The 12,032-nt window shown below is 37.0% G+C and overlaps 1 protein-coding gene across 1 annotated transcript in view; it reads right to left on the bottom strand.

The window, feature by feature from the left end:
* The window catches only part of pdia5 (protein disulfide isomerase family A, member 5), a 49,233-nt gene that overhangs the window by 9,738 nt on the left and 27,463 nt on the right, over positions 1-12,032 (bottom strand). The window contains 3 exon segments of the mRNA XM_056755767.1: positions 1,796-1,926; positions 8,039-8,202; positions 9,804-9,874. Of these exon segments, the coding sequence (XP_056611745.1) occupies positions 1,796-1,926; positions 8,039-8,202; positions 9,804-9,874 (366 nt within the window).

Genomic DNA, 12,032 nt, shown 5'->3' with positions numbered 1-12,032 from the left:
CAAGCATTCTTCCAAACATCTTTCTTTGTGTTCATCAGAGAATTTTTTTACACAACTTACTCACTTGTGGGTGAATAAATGAAGACAGAATTTTCGTATTTGGGTGAACTGTTCCTTTAAGTGCTGGCCAGAACACATTGAGCTGAGAACTTGAGGAACTCAATGGTGGAGTGAGGAGATCTCTTGAAACTGCTCTGGGGTTGCTCTGATGTGACACTGACATAAGAGATTGGAGGTTTGGGAGAACTTAAGCCCTTGAGTCGGCTCATCCTCCGATAAGAACACCTTGTTCTGACGAACACGCTCGCTCTATAACGGGGATCACTGTTATCAGGACAGCTAGGTGATATTTAAAACTAAGATTGTACAAATGTAAAGACATGCCATATTATTAACCAGACATTTGGTTTTAAAAGTCTTTCCATCTCCTGATAATCGAACAGTCCTTTCAACAGAATAAAACAATGCTAATGGAGTAAACCAATTAACCGTAAAATAGCACAGTTCACGGCTAATAAACTATAATTTTGGTGTTTTGATTAAGAATATTTACAGAAATTCTGTTTTGTAACATTTCTGATTTGTTAAAAAGCTAAAAAGAAGATGTTATTGAGAGTAAGGGAGGTCAGCAGAGATGGACTGTGACACAATGAGACCTAATGGCAAATAATTACAATGGGTATATGCTGGAATTACATTATAACTTTAGCTCAAACACGTCTTTTGTTATGCTTCTGTCATTTAATGGGTGAATTTCGCAAAAAGGCCAATTCAGGGTATATTTTAGCCTAAAAACCAAAAAGAAAAAGCTGAGTCTAGTTTAACACAAACATGCTGAGTTTATTCACGATTCCTGTATGACTTTTTTGGAGACCACAGAAGATATTTTGAAGAATGTTGGACTGTTGGTAATCAAACAACGGCGGTTCCCATTGACTTGCATTGGTTTTGTGTCCGCACAATAGAAGTGAATATGTGCCGCCGTTTTTTTTGGTTACCAACATTCTTCAAAATATCTTCTTGCAGAAGAAAGAAAGTCAAACAGGTTTGGAATGACATACGGGTGAGTAAATGGTAAATGATCTCCATGTTAAATAACATGTAGTATAAAAATACAAGCATGATATATGATATATAAACATTTTTGAGTTTTGGATTTGAGTTTCACATCATGTTAATGAGATTATATGTATTCCGATAATGGGACCTTAATAGACGTCGCTTTGTTACAATTAACGCTGTGTGAACACACAGCAGTCTTCACGTTAGTGTGATTACACACATTTCCTCAAAGACAAATAACAGACAGAGAGAGAATAGAGCGTGACAAAACCCGAGGCGTTTGAGCATCCATTTGGACTGCTACACATGAATAAGCTTTGAAGCCTCCATCAAGATGCCGTGAACACTGTGTTTGACTTCACAAGGGGAACAGCGACCTGTCAGTAATTCATCTTACTTTGGATCTTCCAGCTTTACGCAATGCAAATGGCTTTTACAAGTGCAAAAAGATGCAGAGATTGAGACAAAGTGGCCAGTATCAAATCAAAGAATCCTGATCGTTATGACCTATTGTGATGATTTATAACACTGGAGAATGTCACATGCATAGCAGCAGATAGACATTAACTTTCCAGTGCTTTAATTGATTTATAACAATCATAAATGGTCTAGGAACTAAAATGCTGAACCATTTTGCTGTAATGTTAGATGCCTATAGATGCCAGAATGTGTGTTGACTCAAACTACAAGTGCAATATTGTCTAAAACGGTTTTCTTTTAAATGACAGCTTACATGGCGCATAGAACATGACCAGGGCGTGTTTCTTCTTTTTCAGAATTTCCCTGAAATCTTCGGCTGCGAGGTGGCTCACGCCGGATGGCGTCTCCTCCCATGATTTCTCTGGAGGCGGTGGAGCCTGGGGACTGAGATAGAGAGATAAGGGATTGAACAGGTAAATTCAAGAGGTCTTGAAAATGATAGAAGTTCAAGTCAGGTCATTATGTAATATTGATACAAATTTCCATCAACACAGGAATATCCTTAGAAAAACAATGAAAAATTAGGCTTACAAACTTGAGTTCAATCAACTTTTAATTTTAGAGCTACAAAAAAATGTGCAGTCACATGAGCAACGGCTAAGCGGCTTCTGAACAAAAAAATGATGCTACTCTACGTCAGTTCCCAATAATTTTCACGCAAACACCTGTTATCTTAATTAAACCTTATCTGTATTTATTTATATTCAGTACTTTTTTAAATCAAACTTGTTTTTGTGAATATTTTGTGGTTGGGAACAAACGATTGCCTACTGGTTTGACATTTTGCTATCTGAAAGCGATTATATTCCTACAATTGTGCAAGTGACCTTTTAAAGGGGGTCATATGGCAGAAACACAAGTTTTTCTGTGTCTTTGGTGTGTTATAAGTTGCCCATGTATGTAGTAGACACTTAAAATTCGGAACGAAAGAAGCATTCTATCTAAAAGAAATGCTTACCCAGACCTCCCAGAAATGCTGTGTGTTACCACACCCCCACAAATCTACGTCAGCTCGCGGTATGAGTTGACGAAGACCGCCCAAATATATATGCAAGTAAGGTGGGCGTACCTGTCAGTACAATTGCTTTGGAACCCGATGTTCCACATATGGTAAAAGACGATTTCCATCACACGCTTGCAGTGTTCGACCAATCACTACGCACTGGTTAACTGGCCAATCATAGCAGACCTCACTTTTCAGAGTTATGAACTTTGTAATAAATTCCATGCGTTTCAGAGAGGCGGGGCAAAGAGAACAAACATGCAGTTTATGTGGAAAGCGTTTTTTTTACCTTAAATTGTGTATACACAGTGTATTACATATAAAACAAACTTTATTTTCGTTTTAGCCGTGTCATACAACCCCTTTAAAACAAATAGACTTTAAATTCTTGGGGGTCAACCGCATTTGATGCCATTGGAAAATGCAGATAAACATCTGTAACCATACATTTTACAGATGGTTTCATCGGACTTATGTGCCTGGCCTGAAGTGTACTTCCGCTCTGTGTGTGGTTATAATTTATCAACTTATTTTACTATCCATTTATATTACTATTTGATTGTATATTAATTATATTCATTATGCATTTAAACTACTCAACAGTTATTGATTCCTTGATTCCAAGCATATAGGTCTATTTTATTCTGCCGGCGGTTAACAAGCTGACAGCGGAGCAAACATGCTGCTCTTCTCTAACACCCGGTAACAAAACCCAGATCTGACAAGAATATCTGGCTTTATTGTTCATAATGTTGATAATAAATAAATAGTAAACGGGCTTGATACCTCCATGCCGACTGTTCAGATCCTAAAAAATACCCCACAACAAAGACAGAGCCATTTGTGCTTGTTTCCCTGTTTATTACAGTGCCTTGCAATCAGTGTTGGGTAAGTTACTCTGAAAAAGTAATTCATTACTAGTTACTCAGTACATATTCAATAGTGTAATTAGATTACTATCCAAATTACTCTGTCCAAAAAGTGTTTAGTTACTCATTACTAATTACTTTCTATATCCTACATCAACCTTGATTAGTTAAGTGATTCAAGAATATACATGAAACGGCTTATTGAATTCATTGAAATAATATTATTAACTGACCAAAGTATTACAAAAGTGAGATTTATACATTAAAGCACAGATTTTAAAGTAAGACTTTGAATTTCTAAGTCAATTACACTGTTAAATATATGCGTGTGCAATAAAGTATTTAGTTGAATTACATCAAAAGTAACTGTATTTAAATTACAGAAAACATATGAGTAATCCCTTACTTTACTTTTTCAAGGGAAAAGTAATTAAATTACAGTAACTAATTACTTAGTAACTAGTTACACCCAACACTGCTTGCAAGAGTATTTATCCCCCTTCACTTTATTCACATTGATGCCTTATTTTAAACTACTTAAAAACATTTTTTTTACTTACTCTACACATGATGCACGGTAATGACAAAATAAAAAACAGATTTGTGACAGCTTTGCAAATTTATATATATAAAAAAAAGTAATAAGTATTCATACCCTTAACTCAGTAGTTGGATATAGCAACTTTACAGACTCAAATCTTTTTGGGTATGATGTGACATGCTTGACACATCTGCATTTGATAATTTTCTGCCATTCTTCTCCTCAGATCCTCTCAAACTCTGTTAGGTTGGATGGAGATCATCAGTAGACAGACACTTTCAGGTTTCTAAAGAGATGTTAAGTTGGGTTCAAGCCCAAGCACTATCTGGGTTGCTCAAGCACATAGACAGAGTTGTCCATAAGCCACTCTTGCATTGTTTTAACTGTGTGCTTAGGATCATTGTCATGTTGGAGAAGGAACCTTCTGCCCTGTCCGAGGTTCTCAATGTTCTGGGCTAGGTTTTCATAATCATTATCTCGTGTTTTTGTGCCGTTTCTAAGAGCTTTTCTACTACTATGACAAATGCCCCAGTCCCTGCAGCTGAAAAACACTCCCACTTCATGATGCTGTTTCCCCCACTCATAACTTTTGAGATGGTATCGCACAGGTGTTAAGCAGTGCATGGTTTTCTCTAGACATGATGCATGAAACTGAGATTCATCAGACCAGAGAATCTTGTTTCTGACAGTTTGAAAGATTCGTTGAAGTACGTTTTTAGATATTTAAAGTTTCATGCGTCTTCACCGAGCAAAGGCTTGAGTCTGGCCACTCTGCAATAAAGCCCAGGCTGGTGGACTGTTGTAGTGATGATTGTCCTTCTCTAAGTTTCTCCCATCTCCATATATGATCATGGAGCTCAACCACAGAGTGATCATCGGCTTCTTGGTCACCGCTCTAACCAAGACCCTTCTCCATCGATGGATTAGTTTGGACAGGAGGTCAGCTCAAGTAAGAGATCTGGTGGTTCCAAAACTATTTCATTAAGGTTCAATGGAGGATACATGCTTCTGTGAACCTTCAATACAGTAGATTTTTTTCAGTCTTCCCCAGATTTGTGTCTTGATACAATCCCGTCTCAGAGCTCTACTGGCAGTTATTTTGATCTTATGTCTTGGTTTTTACATTGATATGCATTTTCAGAGTTATTGAATTTACCATAGGTTAACGCCACTAGAAGTGTAGAGACATCAACAAGCAAAACTAATGCTTCTGAGCTCAATTTCAAGTGTCCCAGAAAAGGGTGTGCATACTTATGCAATATACTTATTACAGTTTTTAATTTTGAATAAATTTGCAACGTTGTCACAAACCTGTTTTTTATTTTGTCATCATTGTGCATGGAGTGTAGATTAATGTTTTTTTTTTATTTAAAGTAGTTTAAGATGAGGCAGCATCATAACAAAATGTGAATAATATGAAGGGGGATGAATACTTTTGCAAGGCACTGTACGCAGGAGTCATCAGAGGAAGATATTTCCTGCTGATCAGCACCGCATATAAATATTGTTTTCTTTGTCTTTCACGGTCAGTGTCTGTCTTGTTTAGCTTTGCATTGCATTTGCATCAATAAATAAGATAGGCCTGTTTATTTCAACTAAGGTAAGAAATCACAGCGTGTTTTAAAACAAACAAAAAAAGCAGACGGGCGAATTTAAGTAGAAAGCGACGACCCCATTTGAACTTCTAAAAGGGAAATTCAGACTTTTAGGTATAGAAAACGTGCCATGTTAAGACCATATTAATTAACATTAGTTGCAGTGAAATGTACATTTTCATGTTTCAAGTTACTAAGAACAACCGCTCCGAACAATTTATGGTAATTAATTATTGTTAATCATTTAATATAACGTTGATATTTTTATAACTAATGTAAGTAATGTTAACGAATTCTGTGACTCATTTAAACTTTAAACATTTTAATATGGTGATGTGAGCCAAGCATAAAACGTGATCCAAGCATCCAGTGTGAAAAGATTTAGGAACACATACAAATTACTTTTATATTTTCTGTATATTATAAAATCATTATAAAATGAAGTGAATATGCGTTAGATAAGAAAAATAAGACAACTCTAAGGTCTTCTGTAGCGGTATCTTAACCTTGTGGCTACACAGTTTTATGCTTAAAGTGGCGATTCGCCGTAAATACGTCTTTTTCTTTGGTGTGTTATGATTTGCCCATGCATGTATTAGACACGTAAAATTGCAAAAATGTCGGAACAAAAGATGTATTTTATCTAGAAGTGAATGCTCACCCAGACGTGCCTGAAATGCCTCATGTTACCACACCCCGGCCAATCTACATCAGTCCGTTACACGTTACATTTTATTATTTCTTTTCATGTTACGACATCGAAGAAATGAAACTTTGCTACAATGCAAATAAGTGAGTGTACAGCTTGTTTAACACTGTCAATTTGCTGTTCCCTTAAAATAACTCAACAGCCATTAATGTCTAAACTGCTGGCAACAAAAGTGAGATCACCCCTAAGTGAAAATATCCAATTTGGGCCCAATTAGCCCTGGTGTTATTTTCATTCTTTGGTGTTAAAAGTTCTCAGGTGTGAATGGGGAGCAGGTGTGTTAAATTTGGTGTTCTCGCTCTCACTCTCTGGCACCTCATGGCAAAGGACTCTCTGAGGATCTGAAAAAAAAAAATTGTTGCTTTGCATAAAGATGGCCTAGGCTATAAGAAGATTGCCAAGACCTTGAAACGGAGCTGCAGCATGGTGGCCAAGACCATTCACAGGTTTAACAGGACAGGTTCCACTCAGAACAGGCCGTCGACGAAAGAAGTTGAGTGCACATGCTCAGCGTCATATCCAGAGGTTGCTTTTGGGAAATAGACTGGTTCAGATGGTGTCAAGCATGTGTGTTGGCAACCAGGTGAGGAGTACAAAGACTAGTGTGTCTTGCCTACAGTCAAGCATAGTGGTGGGAGTGTGATGGTCTGGGGCTGCATAAGTGCTGCCGGCACTGGGGAGCTACAGTTCATTGAGGGAACCATGAATGCCAACATCTACTGTGACATACTGAAGCAAAGCATCCCCTTCCTTCAGAGACTGGGCCGCAGGGCACTATTCCAACATGATAAGGACCCCAATAGAAGCTGAGGGTAAAGGTGATGGACTGGCCAAGCATGTCTCCAGACATTAACACTATTGAGCCTATGTGGGGTATCCTCAAACGGAAGGTTAATGAGCTCAAGGTCTCTAACATCCACCAGCTCTGTGATATCGTCATGGAGGAGTGGAAGAGGACTCCAGGGGCAACCTGTGAAGCTCTGGTGAACTCCATGCCCAAGAGGGTTAAGGCAGTGCTCGAAAATAATGGTGGCCACATAAATATTGACACTTTGGGCCCAATTTGGACATTTTCACTGAGGGGTGTACCCACTTTTGTTGCCAGCAGTAAAGACATTAATGGCTGTGTGTTGAGTTATTTTTTTAGGGGACAACAAATTTACACTGTTATACAAGCTGTAAACTCACTACTTTGTAGCAAGTGTCATTTCTTCAGTGTTGTCACATGAAACGATATAATAAAATATTTACAAAAAGGGTGTACTCACTTCTGTGAGACACTGTATATATATATAGAATTTATAGTATATATATATATATATATATGAAAGAAAAAGCATCTACATATACATCCATCTACACAAATGATACGAGGGAAAAAACAATTAAAATTCTTATTGGATCAAACATAAAGGGATAGTTCACACAATTTATATTTTGTCATTTCAAACCTGTATGACTTTCTTTTTTCTGCAGAAAACAAAATATTTAATTGAGGAATGTTGTTAAACAAAACTCTTGCTAACCATTGACTTACATTGGTTTTGTGTCAACAAATAAAAATATTGTGTACAATAAAAGTGAACAGGGACCACAGTTTTTTGTGTTTTACAGAAGAATGAATGTAATTTTACTTTGTGTGAACTACTCCTTTAATGCTGTTGTTAAATGCACAACTGTAAATGTAGATTTTCTATTTTTGCACATATTTTATGTTAAAATATCATCACTTACACTAATAAATTACAGAGGAGAAAGAAAAAAAACATGTCGACTCACTTCTGCAGCCACTCAATGATCTTGTCTTTGCTCCGTAACTGAGGAAGCGTGTACTTGTCTTCTGCCATTTCAAAGTACTTCACCGTAGGAAAGCCTGAGATTTTAAACCGCTCTCCAACAGACTTGTGAATGGTGGTGTCCACTGCTGCCAGTACACCTGGACTCTGACACCACAGACATACAATATATGAATAAACATTTACAGATGAACGTTTTACTTACATGCAGCAATAAATCTCACTGGTTCCAATAACACAAAATGAAATGGACCCAAGATGCATTGCCGGTTTAATTGTTCAAAAACACTCCGAGCAATTCTCCTTTTCCACGAAAAATCAATGTGACCACAGAGCAAGATCAAATTAGAGATGCTCATTTTTAACCCAAATCACTTTCCAAAAACTTTCCAGCAATTATGGAACTCATTAAGAGTTTCAAATGTCTCGGCATCGCTTAATTAAAATCATGAGGCTGTGTTAATTCGAGAAAAAAGCCAGTTTGCCATTTTAATATGGATCGTGTTTTGTGGTTGAGAAGACCTCCTGCAGGTGGAGGAGATAGGATGTGTAATTATTAAACGCCTTGTGAAGCTCAACAAAGGAGACGGGGGACGCAGACTTCGGTTGTGTCAAAAAGTTTCAATGTCAGTTGAAGACAAAATAAGTTATTTTGAGAAATGTCTCTGTGGTTTTGTGTCCATACAATCAAAGTCAATTGGTGCCAACATATTTTTGGATACCAAAATTCTTTAAAATATCATCTTTGAAAGTCAAACAGATTTAAAATGATCTGCAAATGCACATTTTCAAAAAGTGCCATCATAAAAACTATTGCATGTTAAGTCATTGATTTATTGGGCCTATACACAAAAATATCTAATCAAAGCGAAATCATTAACTTTCGGAGACAGAGACATACTTAAGAGATAAAATGTGCTCCCTAAATTTCGCTGCCATCCACTTTTCAAACATCATGTTTGTAATGTTCCATCTTATATTTATATATGCAAATTTAAATACCCTTTTCCGAACGCTCAGCGAGATGCAAATTGAAAATGCTTTAAAAAAAAAAACATCCCGCAACGCGGGCCCCCCCATTCGAATGTATGTAGGGGCCGTGAGCGAACGGAATGAGAAAAATAAATGACTTCAGCTCTCTCATGGGAGAAGGTGTGAGGGCTAGCATGCATTAGATAATGCGTAACGTGCTGTTATTGAACTTTGGAAAGAGCATCATTCTGACCGAGCTGAAGGCTAAGGGGACGGCACATGGGAAAATGAGATAACTACTCCAACCATGAGGCTCTGGTGACTTACTTGGCCTCCAACTCTGGATGCGAGCAGAGCTAGCGTGGCGGACACACCCGGCTAATGAGAACCACACTGCTTGCTCGCATAACGTGACTGGAGATGTTGTTTGTGAATTGTAAATGTCTCATGTTGTAACTGTTAATGGCTTAAAAAAATCAACATGCATTCAAGGAAATTTTGAATCATAAGTTGCAGAACTGTGAGGTTATTTTCAGATTGGTCGGAGGGCGTTTTTAAAGTTGTCTAGGATGATGGAAAATTGCAATTTGCTTATTTCAATCAAACCAATTGGACACAGTTGTCTTATGAGCAATCACTCAAAGTGACAACTTCACACCTGGAACCATTTCATTACACGGACAGAAGGTTTGTACAACCAAAGACCTACAATTATTTTTTGATAAGTAAATATTATTCAGTTTCCTTATGTCAGAATAATATATAAAGGAACTCACATCTGGATCTTTGTTGAGGAACTCAGCAGCTTCATCATATTCTGGCTTCATCTTCTTACAATGGCCGCACCCTGAAAACCAAGGCAACCAAGAAAGAAAGGTCAGGCGTAATATTGAGATTTCAGACTCAAACATCACAAACAACACGCAACAGAAAATGCTGCACGAAACACTGCTGTTTCATATGATGCCTGCAAAGATTCTGGTTGCAACAGGACTGCCATTGCATTAGACTGACAATACATTTCAATTCTTAAAGGGATAGTTTACTCAAAAAAAAATCTGTAATCATTTAAATCATCCTGATATCATTCAAAGCCTGTATATGACTTTCTTGAGTGGACCACAAAAGAAGATATTTTGAGAAATGTCTCTGTGGTTTTGTGTCCATACAGTGGATGTCTGTGTTGCAATGTTGTGTGGTTAACAACATTCTTCAAAACATTTTTTGGGGTTCTGCAGAAGAAAGAAAGTCATACAGGTTTGGGTGATGGTGAGTAAATGATGATAGGATTTTCATTTTTGGATGAAATCTCCCTTTCATTTATATGAATAATTGTGAATAAGGATTTATACAACCCATTACTGCTTTAGAATGGGTAATTTTGACATTTTTCATATTAACTTTAAATAGTTTTATTTTATTTACTCACCCTCCAGTTGTTTCTAATTTGTATAAATGTATTTGTTCTGATGAATACAGAGAAAGATATTTGTAAGAATGCTTGTAACCAAACAGTTTTCGGCCACCATTGACTACCATAGTAGAAAAAATTACAATGGTAGTCAAAAGTTCCCCAGAACTTAAAAAAAATCCAATTAATTCTTAAAAATATATTTGTTGTTCAACAGAACAGAAAAATATATAAAGATATCATTCCTATTTAGTTCCTATTATGATGTTTTTTGTTTTGTTCAGGCAAATACCAGTAAACCACCTTAGACTGGTTTGTTGCTTAGGGTGGGTGGTCATACAAGGTTGACAAAGAGCTAGCACAGTCAAACTCAATATCTACGAAAGAGAACCAGATGTAAGTCTTTAAAATCACCATAATGATTAAAAACAGCAGAAACTTCTCTTTCCAAGTACTTTAAGAGATTCCTTCCCAATTCTCCACCTGTTACATAATCACAACAGCTGTCGCAGCAAACATAAGCCAGAGCTTACAAGCCAAGCCTGGATTCATTATGTATTTATTATTTACGCTACAGAAACACGAACAAATGAACTCACATCTTCAATATGTGTGGATTTTCATTGCACACAATGAAATCAACAGGTTTCACATCATCCCAGAGATAAAACGCAACCAGGTTGTGAGAACAACAGAGCTTATTGGCAGTATTTCCTGTTGTAACTCTTAAGAAGAATAAGGTGACCTTAAATCAAGTCACATGACATTTGCACATCGTCAGGTGTCACTACACATCATAATTCACTGTTAAGGCGATGCTGAGAAAGGATCATTTTTAGCAAATTGAGCAATGATGATTATGCGAGTTCAGGGCTTACCGTTGTTGTCACTGTTGCGATAACAGCAATGCACATGTGTACCGATGTTTATATATAAGCAGGGATGCATCATTGGATCTTGTTGACAAGAATGTAAAAGTTATATAGCACCTTCTCACTATATTAATCTTTGTACACACTCAGCGCCTGATTGGTAGGATATACATCCCGTGCCTTTCAGGAAATGAATACGTTCTATCAGAGGTGTTTGATCAAAAATGTATGAAATCGAGAGCCGCCGTCCTTCAAAACCGAAAAAAGCCATCCCTCCAAGAAATTGAAACACGGCTGACATGCTCATATCTTCAAATCTGTGTCAGGTAGATTCATTTGAGAAAGAAATTGGCAAAAACAACACAGTGCACACACGATGTGTGACTGAAATACAATTCATACAAGATGAATAGACTAAATGTTTATGTGATTTTAAGAAAATCCCTGATCTTAGAGTGATGGCATCAAATGGTTATAGCGGGGAATTTTTTTACAGTTATCACAGTACTGAATGGTTCCTATATGAAAACGTCCAGATATTCTGGACTTAAAGGTGCTGTGTGTAATATTTAGGAGGATCTATTAACCCTTTTAAACAGGACATGTCCGCAGCGACACATTCTACCAAGTAGCATTAATTTGACCAAAACTCATCAACTATTTGTGCTATCAAATTTTTTTAATTGCTCTTATAAGTACAAACTGTGGTATGGTATATTACG

The sequence above is a fragment of the Triplophysa dalaica genome, chromosome 8 (genome assembly GCF_015846415.1).
Source record: "Triplophysa dalaica isolate WHDGS20190420 chromosome 8, ASM1584641v1, whole genome shotgun sequence".
NCBI classification, from domain to species: domain Eukaryota; kingdom Metazoa; phylum Chordata; class Actinopteri; order Cypriniformes; family Nemacheilidae; genus Triplophysa; species Triplophysa dalaica.
This window is presented reverse-complemented; position numbering and strand designations above follow the sequence as displayed.